General features: G+C 39.2%; 2 protein-coding genes across 13 annotated transcripts in view; one reads left to right on the forward strand and one right to left on the reverse strand.

The window, feature by feature from the left end:
- ASPH (aspartate beta-hydroxylase) overlaps window positions 1-15019 on the forward strand; it is a 113650-nt gene extending 98631 nt beyond the window's left edge. For all 11 annotated transcript variants that reach the window (XM_083823856.1, XM_083823860.1, XM_083823861.1 and 8 more), the window contains 4 exons: window positions 160-295; window positions 1184-1275; window positions 4777-4910; window positions 10778-15019. In XM_083823856.1, the coding sequence (XP_083679982.1) occupies window positions 160-295; window positions 1184-1275; window positions 4777-4910; window positions 10778-10928 (513 nt within the window). In that variant the 3' untranslated portion in view covers window positions 10929-15019. The remainder of the gene's footprint in view (window positions 1-159; window positions 296-1183; window positions 1276-4776; window positions 4911-10777) is intronic.
- Window positions 15016-17743, reverse strand: part of CLVS1 (clavesin 1) — a 103596-nt gene continuing 100868 nt past the window's right edge. For both annotated transcript variants that reach the window (XM_083823870.1, XM_083823869.1), the window contains exon 6: window positions 15016-16282. In XM_083823870.1, coding sequence (XP_083679996.1) covers window positions 16195-16282 — 88 coding nt within the window. In that variant the 3' untranslated portion in view covers window positions 15016-16194. The remainder of the gene's footprint in view (window positions 16283-17743) is intronic.

Consider the following 17743-nt stretch of genomic DNA (forward strand, 5'->3'; position numbering starts at 1 on the left):
TCATAAGGGAATTGACATAAGGAAACTTGATAATGATGAACTCTTTTTTTTTAAAGTACTTTTAAATTAAAAAAAAAAGTTAATAATGGTGGGAAAAAAATAAGACACTAAAGCAAAATGCAGTAAGTTCTCAGTGAATTAACATGGCTCTCACAACAGTCCTTAGAAAAAAATTGGAAACTTATTCGGGATGAGGGGCTTGCTGTGATGGATAAGAAAAAAAGCCTCTTCTTGCCTGAGGATGAGAATCTGCGAGAAAAGGGAGACTGGAGTCAGTTTACTTTATGGCAACAAGGTAAAGCATTTTGTATTTCTCTTTCCCTAGTTTCACTTTCTCACATTAATATAGTGTAATAAGGAATATCAACACAGTTTTTCTGGAATAGTTTTTTAAATCACTGTACCTATTATTTAAGTCTGCCGAAGAAAGGATCTGATAAAATAGTGTCTGAGACCCCAGCAACAGTGAACAAGAATTCTTTATTCTAAACCATGTAGCCCATGAGCACTTCTAAGAATCCCTTGAGGGTAATACTAATTTCCTGGCAAGGCTGCCAAAATTTTGCATGGTAATGCATGTGCAGATCAGCCTGAGGGAAGACAGAAAAGCAGGAGAAGACATATCCTCAATATTGTGTTGCCAGCTAGGTGAGATCCATCATTCAGAAATGGTATGGGCAAATAGAATATGAGCTTTAATAAGCCTGCTGTTTTGTCTCTGAGCTTTGCAGTGGGAGGCTCAATTACTGGAATGACCTGAACTTCTTAAAAGACTTTACACGTGAAAGAGTACTGTAAGATAAAATATTAAAAGCCAAGGTATACAAAAATATAATCAGATGTTGAAATGGTATCCTATTGGTGGCATTTTTTGTCTTTTTAATGATTATACTTTAATGATCTACTTAATCATTAATAAAAGTATAACCATACTTTTAGAATCATGTTTAAAATGGTAGAAAGCCTGCTTCTCACAAATAATTCAAAAGCAAAGAAGTGGCAGGCTACTCTAATATTATAATATGTAAGCATTTGCAGTTGCATAATTTGTAAAATGTGTATGATATTATTTACCTCTTTTGGTGTCAGCTCTTTGACAGCTTTGTTGCTGTTCTGCAAAGTAGAAAACAAGGGACTGTTTGTTCATTGCACTTTTGAATGTTCGATCTCTTATTTTCACCAGGAAGAAAAAACGAGAATGCTTGCAAAGGTGTTCCGAAAACTTGTGCTTTATTGGAAAGATTCCCAGAAGCTACAGGCTGCCGAAGAGGGCAGGTACCTGGCAAACTTCTTCATTTTTGCGAATTCCTAAAGCTGTGAGAAGGTGATGTTAAGAAATTTGTACAGAGGAATGTATGACCTTAATATATTCAATGATGGCTCAGACACACAATGAAGTTAATACTGTAATAGCCTTCAGCAAATACGAGATAAAATATATTAGCTGAAGCTCTTGTATGGAATTTTTAGTAAAACCGTTTTCCCTTGTGATCACAGGGAGCTCACGTTGGGTAAGTAGTTATTTACCATGGGTCAACCGATAGTAATAACTTACTAAATCTAGTCCTAAGTGGCTTAAGAGGTCATCACAGTCAGTACAGCTAACCCCAAGAAAACTGTCACACCACAGCTGAAAAAAGATCTATGCCAGAGAGGAAAGTTACTGTTTTCTTCATCATTTTTTTCATCCCAGTATGCCAGGGTAAAACTTGTAAGAGTTTTACTTTACAATCATAGTATAACCTGTGTGTGATTCAGGAATGTTTAAATATTTGTATAATACTTGAGTAGAGTGCGCACACACACACATATATATATATGAGACTCACAGTAGTTTCTAGACTGATCTGCGTGGGCAGATAGCATACATGGCAGTAATCATTCCACAATGCAAGTATTATTAGGGTTATAAAAGTATTTCTGTGGGGTATGAATAACTTTTCTGCATAGCCAGCAGTAGCAGTTATTTGGGTTGCTTTAGGGTCTGACAGGGCAATCAAGCCTAACGTATCTCACTGTAGCAGAGGCAGCGGAATAGAGCATCCGTGTTCACCCCAGCCACTGGAGCTTATTGCTTGCTGTTATAAGGAATTGCTGGTAAGATGAAACCTCAGATGGTGGGAACAGCTAAGGCATTAGATACACATTCTCTTCTGCTCATTTTGTTGAAGCTGGAGAGCTAGCAATGTCCTAAAATACAAGATTTATCAAAGATACCTTGTCCAATCCTGAAATGCAGATTTCTCAGTTGAAAAGGTGCTTCTCACCACTGTTACGCGATATTCACCCTTCTTGTTCATTGGGTTGTAGAACCACAGAAAGGGAAGGGACTTCTGGAGATCTTCTAGTCCACTCGCTTTTCAAAGCGTGGTAAACTGGAGCATGTTGCTCAGGACACTGTCCAGTCAGGTTTTTGAATGCCCAAGGATCGAGACTCTACAATCTCTCTGGACAACGTGCTCGAGTGTTCAATTGCCGTTGCAGAAAAAACAGGTGTTTTTTTCTTAAGTTTAAATGGAATTACCCATATTCCAAAATCTGTGTGCATTGCCTCTTTGCTTTTAATTGGATACCACTGAGAAGAGTCTGGCTCCATCCTCTTCACTCTTCCCATCAGGTATTTATATATATTGATAATATCCCCGCTGAGCTTTCTCCTTAGGCTGAGCAGTCCCAGCTCTCTCAGCCTCCCCTCATATGTCAGGTGTTCCAGTCCCTTAATCATGTTTGTGGCCCTTCACTAGACTTGCTCCAGGATGTCCATGTTTCTGTTGTAGTGGGTAGCCCAGAACTGGGCGCGCAAGATGTCTCACCAGTTCTGAGGGGAAGGATCACCTCCCTCAAACTGCTGGCAGGGCTCTGCCTAATACAGCCCAGGAGGCTGTTATCTTTCTCTGTTGCAAGAACACGTTGCTGGCTCACATCCAAACTGTTCTCTACGAGGAGCCTGAGCTCTTTTTCTGTGAAGTTGTTTTCCGGACAGTTGTTCTATAGCTTGTAGTACTGCCTGGGGTTACTCCTCCCCAGTGCAGGACTTTTCATTTCTCTTTGTTGAATATCATGAGATTCCTGTTTGCTCCTTTCTCCATCTTGTCAAGGTTCCTATGAATGGCAGCAAAAAACATTTGGTGTATCAACCCTTTCTCCTCAATTTCCTGTCCTTGCCAAGGGATGCACTCTGTCCCATCATCCAGGTCATTAGTGAAGCTATTAAACAGTGTTGGACCCAGTATTGAGCCTTGGGGTATACCTCTGGTGAGCTGGAGTTTGTGTTTTGATCACAACTCCTTGAACCTGGCTGAACTGCCAGTTTCCATCCCCTTCACTGTCAGTTTACCTAGTTTCTACTTCATCAGTTTGTCAACGAGGATGTTATTCTACAGACAGTGTCAAAAGTCTTACTAATGTTGAAATAAACAATACCCACCAATCTTCCCCTCATCCATCAAGCTAGGCATCTTACTGTAGAAAGCTCGTTAAGCATGGTTTCCCATTCATAAATCCATGCTGACTGCTCCCAATCACCTTCTTTTCCTTCATGTGTTTGGAAATGGCTTCCAGGATTATTTACTGTCACTGAGATGAAACTGACTGACCTGTAGCTCTTCAGATCGTCCTTGTTGCCTGCCTTGAAGACAGGAACAACGTTTGTTTTCTTCTAGTCCTCAGGAACCTACCCTGGTTACCATGACATTTCAGAGGTTGTGCATGGATTCATGACATCAGTAAGTTCCTTCGCCACTCACGGGTAAAACCCATCAGGGTCAACGAAACAATTTGTTGAGTTTGTCTAAATGTTTCCTAACCTGTGGGTAAGTCTTTGGTTCAGGCTTCTCTGCTGTTCTGAGGTGCCTGGGATTCCTGAAGATCAGTCTTACCAGTAAAGACTGAGGCAAAGAAGGCATTTAGTGCCTCAGCCTTTTCCATGTCCTTGGTCATCAAATCTCCTGCCACATTCAGCAGCAGAGCCATCTCTAGACCCATTTTCCCCAGACTTTCTTTTATTGATGTACCGGTAGAAACCTTTCTTGTTGCCTTTTGCTTTCATCTCCAGATTCAACGCCAGATTATCTTTGCCTTTCTTAGCCTCTTCCCTGCACACACACAGTGTCTCTGTATTCTTCCTGGTTGATCTAACCATGCTTTCTTCTCTTGTATGAATTCTTTCTATATTTCAGTTTTTCAGGATCTCTATGCTTCCTGCACGTAGGGATAAACTGTTCTTGAGGTTGGAGGAGGTGATCCTTAAAAATCAACCTATTGTCCTAGACTACTCTTCTCTCCAGCAGTGTATCTCATGGGATTTTTTTCAGGAGACCAAGTCTGCCCTCCTGAACCCTGTGGGTAGTGATCCTGCTTTTTGCCTGCTTCCCTCATCTTATGAACCTGAACTCCGCCATCCCATAGTTGCTGCAGCCAAGACTGCCAGTGACTGTCACAACCCTGTTGTCATCTGAGAGGGGCCACCAGCTAACACAGGACTTGTGCCTCCTGTGGTCCATCCTTTTAAACAAGTGCATCTGTAAATCTTTCCATTTCATCCAATTCTGATTATTTTAAACAAAATAAAAAGTATGCACATGCACACCGCAAGACTTGCTTTTTGTAGTATTGTACACCTTCAGGATGTGAAATCAGTCAATTGTTGCCGAGACTAACAAAAGGTGACATTGCAGTTTTGGTTGGTCCTCGTGGATGAGATGTTATGAAGTCCTGAACGTGTAGCAGTATGCTTGTAAAAATGGCTTTGCTGAAGTCCTCTCTCTCTTCTTGCAGATCAAGTATTCTGTAATGCATCCAGGGACTCATGTATGGCCCCACACAGGGCCCACCAATTGTCGGCTAAGGATGCATTTGGGCTTGGTGATACCTAAAGAAGGCTGCAGAATTCGCTGTGCCCAGGAAAACAGGTATTCCACCCTCCCTCCTCCCCCCCACTTCGGTCATTCATTTTCCCCCACCTTTCTCAATCCTGAGAAGTTGTGGTGCTGCATGTAATAAAAAGAAGAGAAGACAAAAAAAATGTTTCACTGTTCAGGAGGTGCTGTATATTTCATTAAACAGGCAACCTACACCCTCACTCTTGCTACAACATATAAATGTCAGTTGTCAAACAATGCCAGAAGGATCTTTGGAAACAAAGCTGCTCTTTTCTGCTATAGTGTGGAAATAACATTGTTTTTAGTCTATGAAATGTCTGTGTTTACATTTACAATGCCAATCTAATATACTTGCCAACAGAGGTGTCCATTTTATTTTATTTTATTTTATTTTATTTTATTTATTTTATTTTTTGCCTTAGAATTCTTCACTTATTCAGCAAAAGCTGAGACTAAGCTATAGCCCTGTTCTCACCTCTGTGACCAATTACTATTGTATTTCTGCAGAAGCATTGTTTCTAGCAGAAACATTTGTTCTAATTCAATGTAACTCAGTTAAAAATATTCCAAGTGAAGTTGATTTTAAGATGAATACATCTATAAAGTGTTTGGCACAACAAGTTACACAGGTAACAAGTTTATTCAAAGTACATTTTGAGTAAGAATTCTTGCCCCTTTAGGGATAAATTATGCTGACTTGGAAACCAGTTTTGTCCCTGTTTTCTGGGAAGAAAAAAAAAAAAGGAAAAAGAAAAAACAATGGCTTAGATGTTATAATCAGAGCATATACTCCCCTGAGAAATATGAGAAAATCCTAAACTTAAGAATGGGATAGGTTTTTACATGATATTATTAAACACAGGAAAATATAGTATTAACTATATTACTTTTTTATTTGAAGACTTAACTTGCTGAGACTTATGTGGACTTCTAATAATGCTTAATATTTATATATCTCTATATATCTAACTGGAAGATTTTGTTTTGTCTGTTGCATCTGAGTGCAACAAGTGTTAATTTTGAAATCTTTTTGTAGTGCTAATGTACAGCTATATTTGATATAGAGAAATCCACTCCTGCCTGCATGACTGTAATATATAGCAAAGTTGTTGGTTTTTTTTCTCCACATCTGAAAATAACTACAAGAATTTTTTAGAATTTTTGAGGATACAAGTATCAAGCTGTTAAAAATGTCGCTATAGATGTGTTAGGGCTCCTACCAAGATAACGTTGACTGTGACAGACTATTAAATAAGCTATAAAACCTACACTACCTAGGTTGTGACAAACATGTTTATTTCCAGCATTCCAATTCAATATCCAAAACAAGTTTAAGATAGACATTGGGATGGAGGTAGAGGTAGCTAACAGGCTTAGAGGTCTAATAGGGAGATGTGGGGTACTTTCACTGCAGGACACTACAGTGAATTCAGATTTGTCTTAACTGAAAGGAATTACCATTGGGTGGCTGTTCAGTGGCCTGTGTGAACAAAGTGGTGGTTTTTATCTATTCCCAAGAGACCAGGTATCCACAGCTCACCACTCATTAGGCTGGCCACCCTTCTTTGTCTTAATCTGAGCAGAAGGGATGGTGGTTTGGAAAATGAACATAACTACACCCCCCTGGTAGCAACAGCCCCTCAGCATCAGGGATGTGGCAGGGCAAAGTGGAAAAATGTATGTTGCTGCTGGTATGCTGCAGACAGCACTTCAGTGTCTAGGCTTCTGAATCTGGCTCATTCTTATGCATCGGACTCACTCATTTGAAATGTAAAACTTGCACTCAAGAGCTGACTACCGCCTGTTTTGGAATGTGTTAGCTTTAGTTGATTTTGGCAAGAGCGACACATTCATAGTCAAAGACAGGATTTTTTCACTGAAAACATTGAAAGTATGTTCACTATTAACAAAAAGGTTTGTTTGTTTGTTTTTTTTTTACATCCCTTTCTCCGTGAAAGAGGTGGGTGAACTACTGTGGAAAGAAATGATGTCAGGAGAAAAACATATCTTTAGCATTTTCCGTTCCTCCTCTCCCGGTGGTTCAGAGCAGTAGGAAGCTAGTGGTTTCTAACTTCAGCTGGCTCAAGCATGAAGGTTAGTGTATCAGGGATCAGTGCTTTGATGCCATCCTTTTCTGGCTTCCTGTCCCACTGCTGCTTGTACAAGATAGAGAAATAATGAGAATGTTGTGCCCAGTTACCTCTGTGTCACCCAGTGCAGGTGTTTAGAGGGGAAATGCTACTGTGCAGCTCATCCTTTGATGTACACACAACTCAGCTTTCTCTAATACTGAGTTTTACTCCATCACTTGCACAGGAGTCTTTATGTTGCTGCTAGGAGCTTGTGCACCTCGTTGTTATCCAGCACAGCTATAGTAGTTTTAGGTCGTTGGGCCATTCTGAAGTCCCAGCTCTGGGAAGTGCAGGGTACACTGCACAAAAATGGGAGGTAAATAATATCTAGTTATCAAAATCAAACATCTCTGTGAGACATGGTAATCATGTTTTGAAACGAAGCTGCAGAATTACAACCTTAAGCAGAAGTCGGTCCAAGATCTCACCTGCGACAGGTGAAATAATAGCCGTGCAGGTGACATAAAACCCTATCCCGAAGTGGCTCAGCACCAGACAAGAATAATATCCTCCCTGTGGTCCCACTGTGAAGTGTTTCTCACACCACGAAGGCATCTGGAAAATATTTATTTGCATGCTAATGGTGTTTTTTGTAATCTATCCAAAAGGGGCTAATAGTTCTGTCAACTTTATGACTTCTTCTTTGTTGTGCAAAACAGCCTGACCCAGTATGATGCAAATGACAGATCCCTGCTTTTAACCTCTGAAGCTATTTCATCTGGATGCTTGGAGTTTTTATTGTCCTTTACTGAGCTACACTTTCAGGCTATTTAGTGCAGTGCTGTTCAGGCTTGATTTAATTTAGAGGGGGTGAAAAAAAAAAAAAGCCTGATTCTTTGCCACATTACAGCATTGACTGGAATAATACCAATGTAATTCTAGTGCAGTAGCAGAGACTCAGGGCCTGTATGACATAAAACATTTTTATTTATTGGAAAGCTGATTTGGTACCAGAAAAAAAGCACAGGATTATACTTGAAACCTGCAAAAGGCTCATTATGTGGGCCTTCGTGTCTGATGTCCACGTGCAAGACAGTGTGAATTTTTCACTGTTACACTGGTTGTCCACAGTTGTTTTAAATACAGTCAGATGATCATTTCTATCTCAATTTCCATTTCCCTTCAGAACATGTCCCTTCAGCACAGCCCCATAAACGTTGATTTTTGCTTTTGTTGAGTTAAATGTTCAAAAATATGGCTTAGGATGATGGCTTAGGACTCTGAATCTCATTTTCACCCTGATTTTTTTTTCCCCAAGAAAGTTTACATGTGAATGAACACATGAATGAGCCAAGCAATATATTTCCATCTTTGATTATGATATCTTTGCTTCTTTCTCATCACTACTGTTCACAGTTCCTAATTCCCTTTAATGGCATCAATCCTCATGGACTGCTTTGCTTCCCAAGGGATCTTGTTGAAAAACTTTATTATGTAGTCATTGTAGAGTGACTTTAGAAGGTAACATTGGCTGTTACTGACTTGACTGACTGTTACACTCTTTCGGGTGAGACTGGATGAATAATCAGACTCATGCTTCTGTCGCAACGCAAAATAAATTTGCTTTGCTCATAGCACTGCTTGAATTTACAATAGACAAATCATGCAACGCACAACCAGCTGCTGTGTCCAAGTGCAGAAGCCAAGTCTGAGATCTGAGGGACAAGCGACAAATGGCTAGCACAGTGACATTTTACAGTGTGGTGACATTATCACTAATGTTCACTGATCATATGCCAATTTTTTTCAGTACTGAGTTTGCAGTTAACCAGGCACTAAACCTCTTCTCAACATTATGAATCCAGATTTCAACAGGATAGAGAAGTGGGCCAAAGGAAACTTCATGAAGTCCAACAAAGGCAAATGCAAAGCCCTTTAACTGATAACAGATTAACACTTTGCAACAGTATAGGGTGCATGATGACTGGATAGAAAGCAGCTTTGCATAAAATGACTGAAGGTCCCAGAGGACAAGCAACATGTGCTGTCGTTTTGATAAAGCAGTTTGAGGGGAGCAATTTTTTCCCTCTCTTCTGAACACGAGATACTGTAGCTGCAGTTCTGTGTCCAGTCTGGGGGCTCTTCAGCACAAGAAAGTCACCGATAAACTAAAATGACTCCTGTGGAGGTTGTAAAAGAAAAAGCTGATTAGGTTTAAAAAAGCTGACATTATAAAAAAACTGACATGCTCCAGTCCTCTACTGAGGGGACTCAAAGAATTAGTTCGGAGCCTGAAAAAGAGAAGGCTGAAGGGGAGCCTGGAGTCTTCAGCTGACAATGGGTGACTGTGCACAAGACAAACTCTTTTTGGAGGTGTGTAAATATAGAATGAGACATGAATAATGGCATGAAGGTGCAGCAGGGGAGGGTCAGGCTGGGTGTTAGGAAAAGGTTCTTCACCCAGAGGGAGGGTGGCCGGGCACTGGGACAGGCTCCCCAGGGCAGTGGTCACAACACTGAGCCTGTCAGAGTTCAAGGAGCATTTGGACAATGCTCTCAGACACATGGTCTGATTTTTGGGTGGTCCTGTGTGGAGGCAGCAGTTGGACTCCATGATCCTTGTGGGCCCTTTCTAAATCAGGATATTCTATGATTCTCTGAGACATAACAGACGCAAGGAAATAAATGTTCATTATTAGGCTGGTGAAACACTAGAAGAGATGATGGAATGCTATCGCTGTAGATACTCAAAATCTAGTATATAATAACCTGAGATATCTCATCTAGCCTCAAAGTTGGATCTAACTTTGCAGCAAGACCTGCTGTCAGCAGAAGCTTTGAACAGATAATCTTCTGAGGTTTCTTCTGACCTTAATTATTTTGTGATTCTATATTTCATAAAGTTGAAAGGAGTGCTGATTCTTTCAACCATTAATATTCCCCCTCTCTATTGGCTCTTGCCATTGCTTTTAAATCCAATCATTTTCTTTTTTTCAAACAATGGAGTTTCTCAAAAATAAGCCAATTTGAATAAATTATATTTCTCTTTTTGTGCCTAACAGAGGTGCAGATCTTGGAAAGATTTCGCTGTTAAAACTTGGCTTTTCCATGTAACAATGAATGCTCACCCAGAGTAGTTAGGTCCCATTCAATGATCTCTACCTTAGCATTACTTGGCAAGCAGAAGAGGTTCACATTATGTGGTCTCATCCTTTCAGTTCAGCTTCAACAGTATATAACCTGACCTAGCGTATGCTATGTCATTGCAACCTTCCTCTGAAGAAAAATCTGTAGGCTCTGTGCTTTGAATGGATTTATGGGACAAGACTGATAACACCCCTGATATTATAAAGCAGGATCAGGGCTAAAGTCTGCTGTTCTGATTTTCAGAAAAAGCAGACTGATTTAGCGTAATTTATTTTCAAAACATATTGCCCATCATTCCATCAGTTTCCATTACTCATTATGTATATATCTGATTAGAAAAGGGGAGAAGTTGATTACTGTACCAGTACTATACCTCTAAGCTTGATGAATGTTCCCAGGTTATTGGACTAAGCTCATTAAAATTAAATAAATAACAAATATTGCAAATGTCTGAATATGTATGTGGGCACATATGGGCATAACTATGCAGAGGGAGAGAAAACAATCCCTCAATAATATGAAGGTTCATTAGACAGATCTTTCTGTAGCTTTATGTCAGTTAAGACTCAGATACTCTTATCTGAGTCTTACTCTTGTATCTTAATTATATCTTGCCTATAAGAGCCTCCATGGCACTTCAAATACTACACTAAAGCATGTTCTTTTTTTGTGTTGCAGAACCTGGGAGGAAGGGAAAGTTCTTATTTTTGATGACTCTTTCGAGCATGAAGTATGGCAGGATGCTGAAAATTATCGCCTGATATTTATTGTTGATGTGTGGCACCCTGAGTTATCAGCACAACAGAGACGCACCCTTCCTGCTATTTAACGGGTTACTTCTGAGGTGAAGAACAGAGGAGAAGAGGACCCTTCAGAGTATGCAAATAGAAGCATGCAGGATTAATTTATCCTGCATATGAGGAATACTAGTATTATAAGGGTTAGAAGAGATAACAATGGCATTTTACAATTACAGAGGACTTGAGTTTAAAAAAAAACAAAGGGCAAGCCATGTTTTTTTTGTTTGTTTGTTCATGTTTTCTTTTTTTTTTCCACACTGATATAGCACTGATATGTATTGTTTTTCTGGCTGCAAGTCTGAAAATACAAATCTTGTCAGCCAAAGAGCAATAGGTCTGTTTTTTCAAGCTGAGGAATGTGCAGATGTTTTTGCCATGCCGTACTATGCATACAAAACCAATCAGTTACCTGCCTGGCCATGTTCAGGCACAAGATTTGCTATGCTACATCCAGGAAATGCTTCCCAGGTTTCTATCTGGGTAGCAGCATGTGAGTTATAGATGTATGCATACAATCAACTTTGAAAATCATGTGCAGTTGCAATGTTAACTGCTTTAGGTATAAGATATGTCCCTATGTTATCAACTGTAGATAATGTGATTGGGTTATGTGTGTTTTGTATTTTTTCTACCTATTTTTCTAGCATAATTATGAACAGATTTTTATTCAACCACTATTTTTAAAATAATGTATATACAAAGTACATCTCTAGCTATAAGCAGAAGGAAAACACTGTATATGAACAAATTTCATTTTTGCCAACTGTGGCCTTTGCATTTCCAGGGAGGCAAGAGAATGGAAACTTGCATAATCAGCTGCTTAGTGTTGTTCTTTTAAAACAAAATAGTTCTCTTAGCAGGTAACCTTCAATTTTGTAATGTGATTCTGGAAGATGTTGAGCAAATGTGACATCTGTAGACTTGAATCTTTAAGTGCTCAACAATTCTTAAGGTTATGCGGTGAGCTGCTGTTCTTCCTATTGTTATAAAAGCTTGTGTTGTGATAACTGTTTTCTATCCAACACGAGTCTGAGGCACCTCCTTCCACAGGCTCCTTTTAAGTTGGATGGTCATTCAGCAGAAAAATATCTATGAAGAATTCCTTGAGATTGGAGCAGATGGACAAGGTCCTTCAAGGTTTTCTGACAGAATGCAAAGCAAAGAGCTTCAGGTTATTAACTTGTATTAACTTCTGCTGGCAGCATCCTACAGAGTGCTAGAATGATCCTTTAACTGAGCTTATGGTATTCTCTTTGTCTTGAAATGCATGATGTAATACTGACGCAGTCTTATCACAGTACCATTTACAGTATACTCTGCATTTGCTATACAGAATTTACTATATGGTAAAAAGGCCTTATTTTCAAGAGATAAATCTTCATGGATGTTTAAAGCAGTCTGCTGATTTTTGCATCTCGGCTATTTCGTGGGAGATTCAGGGTGTAGGACCCTCCACTGTTAACTTCTGAGAACACTAACAGGGAAGACAGACCAGAGGTTGCACTGATGTTGTTTATGACTGGCTGTTATCAACTGACCTGCAAAACCAGTGTTTGGGTGTGGATAGGTGTGCTAGGATGTTCAGCTCTCATCAAGCTTGTCAGGAGCAGTGGCATCTCTAGCAAAGGTTGTGAGAGAGGTACTATGCAAGGAGACATTAACGTTACTTAGTCTTCACAGCTTCGGCTTCGTTGTCCAAAGGATACTGAACAGTTGTCTTATTTCTTTAATGTTCAGTGGTTTTGTACTGCAGAGACAATGTCATGGTATCTAAGTATTATAGGCACTACAGCACGTACTGCATGATCAGAATGCAACATTTACTAAGCAAAATACAGGTTTGCATTTCCATCAATTGAATGCTTTTCAGACTTGTATTTTATTAAGTAATTAAATCTTGTAATGCCACATAACACATGGTGATTGCACCATAATTTGTTGTAACCAGTTTCTGGAGGTGTGCACTTTAATTTCCTTTTGACTATTAAAAAATAAATAAAACATACTGATACTCTCTCTGATCAAGAGTAAGTTTTAGGCAGCAATGTTAATTAGGCTTTAATGTGTTGTCCAAATCAACAATAACACAGTTCCATCTACAAGAAGGTAACAGTTCTCAATTAATCATCATGAAAGCTGAAAAGATTTGTTTCACACTTTGAAACATACAGAAATACTTTTGGAGAGCGTTAGGAGAATCATGTACAAAACTTGAAATATGTACCCATTATATCAAGGGCCCATAGTAAAATAAAATTAAAAAATTGTCAGAGGCTTTTTTTGTATCTGTACAGTGATCAAGCAGTACAAATTATAAACTATTTTGTAATTCTGTAAAATAAAGAAATAGTTTGTAAAGAAGGAATCAAGAACTGTTTAAACTAAAACTAGTGGTTTAGGAGTATTTTAATTAATATTGCATTTTAGTTTCTATAGCTCAGAATAAACACTAAAGCAATGGTAAAAAGTTTAGAGCTTTATTTATAAAAATTCGCTGTCCTTCCGATTGTTTCATCGTTCCTTTGAAGTCTCTTACTTATATTTTCAGATTGCAATCAACAAATAGATCAAAGTAATTTACCCAAAATTTGTGTGTGCCAAAGTAGCACTCTTCATTAAATTTTGTAGTGACATATTGGCCATTTGCAATCTTAAGTGCCTTGAATGTGAGAAGGTGTATTGTGAATAGCTGCTGCAACACTAAAGTGATTCAACTCTCTGCCTACCTGTCAAGGAGCTGAGAGCATCTCTTTTTGTTAGATACATTTATTGAATTAAGTACATAAATGGTGAGGATATATATAGCAAAACAAGGAAATTAGGCAGCGAATAAGTGGTATATTATTTTATGTATTCCTCTTTGCCATCCAGTATTTCATGTTGAAAAAACTTTTACAAATTGAAAATGCCAATGGATGAAGTGAATGGAAATGCTTTTTAAATGGAGAGCCATTGCAAATTAAACCTTTTGTTCTTTAGATGTATTTACAGAGGGAAATGCCAGAGCAGGGCAGTATAGCCTTCTATTTGTAAGGTAGTATGTACTTGTCACGATGTTAAGAGGTGGTATTCCTTCCCGCCTGTAGCTACCTTGCTTGCAAGCACAGAGTCTGTATAAGATCCTACAGTTACGTATGATGCCTTATATATCTGTATTTATTTATTCATGTCACAGTCAAAAAGTAAATAATTCTGACCTTCAATAATTAATCTTCAAGGGCTAGATTTCAGTGATATTTGCAGTTTTTGGGCAAAACATCTCCCACTTGAAAGAACAGTAGTGGGTCATCGCAAAGATTCAATGGCAGTGGTGGTAAGTGTCTTAACAGAAAAAAATGCAAACCAAAGTGTAGTTCTTCATTAATGCTGCAGTATAGTAGTCAATGTCTGTCTCGGTTTATTTTTGTTTGTTTTACTTTACGCTTTAAGCAAGTTCTCTGTGACAAATCCCAGTGTCTGTGCATCTTCATGAGCCTAGGGAAGGGAGGAGAGCAGTTTTCTGTAATAGGTTATAATGCCGGGGAGGGGGAATGGAAGAAATTCCAAAAGATAAACGGGCTCAATCATCTTATTTAATTTTCCTGCAAGCCTCAGAGTGTCTGCTTCTTTTTCTGATTCCTGTGTTGCCTTGCTGGGAACATTCACTGCCTTAAAGACGTGCTGCCATGGAGGCCAGGCTTTGTATCAGTAACACACTGCTGCAGGAGAAGTTTATTGTGAATGAGGCTATTCTGTACGTATACAAGCGGGTAAATCCCAGGTGTGTTAACAGAGTCTGTCAATGTCCTTTCTGCTTGTGCAGGCTTAAAATATTGTAAATGAAGGCAGCATTTATTTGCTCCATTTGTTAATGATGACCATGTCCAGTTGAACTAGACCATCACTTTCAGTGTATCGTTTATAAATTAATTCAGTGGATGTTCCAGAGTTGTATGGAAAGCTCTTGTGCTGCCTATTATCATCTCATTTTATCTATATATGGTTTACGCTATTATTTTTGATATGTTGGTGCCAACCACGTTCTAGTAATTGTCAGTGCATGGCAATTAAATTGAAGACAAAGGTGTGTACAGTGGTTGTAACTGTTTTAGGAAATAAAGTCACTGCACATGCAACTTGATAACGATTTTTCTTTTATTTCTTTAATCTGGTTTCCATTTCAGTGAAGGGATGGGACTCTTTTTTGCAGGTAGAGCAAAGAGAGAGAGATAACAAACTGATCTTTGGCATTTCAGTTCTTCTGTTTGTCCACATTTCTTTCTAGGAGAAGCTTGCACTGAATAATTAATTCTAAGTTTTTCTTTTCATTTAACCATGGCCCGCAACTGCAATCAGCATACCCTTCTGCTGCCTTTCACTGCATACCTTTCACTGGCTGCAGGAGGGAAGGGGGTAAATGGCTCTGCAGAGCTTTCATTTGTCATTGTGACCTAAATGAAAAAATCTGGATTGAGCCATTAATCAGTGGTGAATGTGTCCAATGGGTCTCCCTAGTACCCCCCTTGCGCACGCACACACACACACGCACACATCTAATAGGCTCCGGAGTTGCCTGTGGAAAAACACATCGTTAAAATTAAATAATTGCATTCCAAATTGTCTGTTTGCTGCCCACACAGCTCCTTCCACTTAGCTGACAGTTTTATAAGGGCTTCAGAAGTTAAGAATAATTTTTGCTAGATATGAAATAAGTGACCCCCTACAAGCAGTATGGATGAGGCAATCACAAAGTGTCATGTTGAATGGCATTATGCTGGCATTGATTTTTTTTTTTTAATGCAAAATCCTTCTGTAGAATTCGAGCACGCTGTAGATGCTGCTATTTCTGCCCTCTGAACCACTTTAAACTGGTAATTTCAGCACAGACTTTAAATTTAAGATGCCTTGCTTTAAAACACATTTAACCTTGGCTTCTATAAAACCGAGCATCCCTGCTGGCGGCTTCAGGAAAACTTCTACCGACACTCCCTGCTTTCTTTGAAAGGAGAATGCAGTCCCACCATTTCCAATATTTTAAGACGAAAAATAACAAGACCAAAAGAAAAAAGAAAAACAAGTTCTTTACATATGGACAAACCCCTGCTGTGTCTTCCTTCGCATCTTGTGTCAATAGAAATTTTGTTCAGCGTTGGCCCCGCGGACGGATGGCTGGTGACAGTTATCACTTGGGCAAGAAACATGAAGGAGTTGTTCTCAAGCAAAACGCGTGCACGTGTGTGAGTGTGTATCGTGTGCTCTGTGGGTTTCTGGTATGGTGGAAGTCTGTGAATGTTTCCGTGACTGGCGAGTGGGAGCTCAGTCCAGGGCCAGCAGCGGCTGGGTGTTCTCACTTTCCCCCAGGTCCTCGTGTTTCAGCGTGCCAGCTTCCACCACCGACTGGGACCTGAAAGCAAGAACGGGCACATGCCAGTGAGGGCTGCTGTAGGAACACTTGCTGGGATCATTTTGCTTCATTTCATGATTTTTGCTTTTGTTTTCACCTTTATCACCTTTTATTTATTTCCTCTGGTCGATATAAACAATTTGAGACACATTCTTTTAAATATGAACAGGAAAGTGAATCCATATTTATTTCAAATGCATTCAAAATATTTAGTGCATAGCTACTACGTTGAATCCATAAAAGAATTAATTAAATCCATTAAAGGTCTGATCCCAAGAAACCATGGGATCTGTTAGCACTTAATGTCCTCCTAGGCAACATAGCTTCTGCTACTGCTTACTGGATTACTTTGCACGAACAAACTAATTTATACAAGTGCTTGCAGGAGTGAGTCTCAGCTCATGCTTGTTACAAATCTGGTGGCTGGCAAGTAGATAAATCACGTTTTACTGATGGAGGTGCCTAAGGGACAGAACTTCCCTGAGTTATCCAAGACCAATGAAGAAACCAGACTTAATATGACATCAAGGGAGCTTCTGGTGTGCTGCCCAATCCTGCCATTTATCTCCTTGTCTATACCCTTGAAAGAGAACCTTGTTCAGGGATAGTCCATTTTAAATTCATTTCTGCCTTCAAGGTGGGAAACATAGCTTGTCCTTTGCTTCTAATGGGAAAAAAAAAAAAAAAAGCAGAACAAATGAGTAAGCAAGTGGAGTGTTGGGATCTCTGGCAGTGACAAAAGCTAAATGGGTTTAACTTAATGGGAAAATTCAAGACGATTTCATTTTCTGAGGTCTGTGTGCTCCAGTGTTTGCCCACTGAGCTATGGAAGGAGGAACTGATGAGTGTGTTACAGAGATTCATTATCTTCCATTTCCTATGTTTTGGGCTAGGAGTTGCCTCCCAGTGTGGAGCTGGCAACGAGTTTTAGAGTAAAATCACTTTCTGGACAGAGAACTTTTAAAAGGGAACTTTTTCAAAGGTAGCAGGAGCAAGCATTTACATGTTGCATACCATTTTAAAGAGCTGGTTTTCTTATGGATAGCTTTTAGAGTTAGGGGTAACTCTCATTACCTGCAGGATATGTTTGTAGTTCCCAGTTGCTCATTATGGTAACCTCAGTTTAAGCCTTAGCTGTTTTATGCAATTAGAGATCACTTCTCTTTTGATAAGAATCACTAATAAATTGCATCCTGTGGTACTGCAGCACGTGATCAAGACTCAATAGTGTGACTGTGAATAACTTGTATGATTATTTTTCTTATTCTTATGCCTGAAGCTTTTGTTAAAGCATAATAAAATTTTTTTCATTAAAAAAAATCTCAGGAGAGAAATAACAAAAACTGGATGCTCACTGGGAAGATTTTATGCCAAATTTTTCAAAGCAAGTGTTTGCCCAAATGTTTTCACTGTGTATTTTTTTACAGTAATGTGACACGTATAATGTTTATGGCTGCACTT

Source organism: Anser anser (assembly GCF_964211835.1).
Source record: "Anser anser genome assembly, chromosome: 2".
Classification (NCBI taxonomy): domain Eukaryota; kingdom Metazoa; phylum Chordata; class Aves; order Anseriformes; family Anatidae; genus Anser; species Anser anser.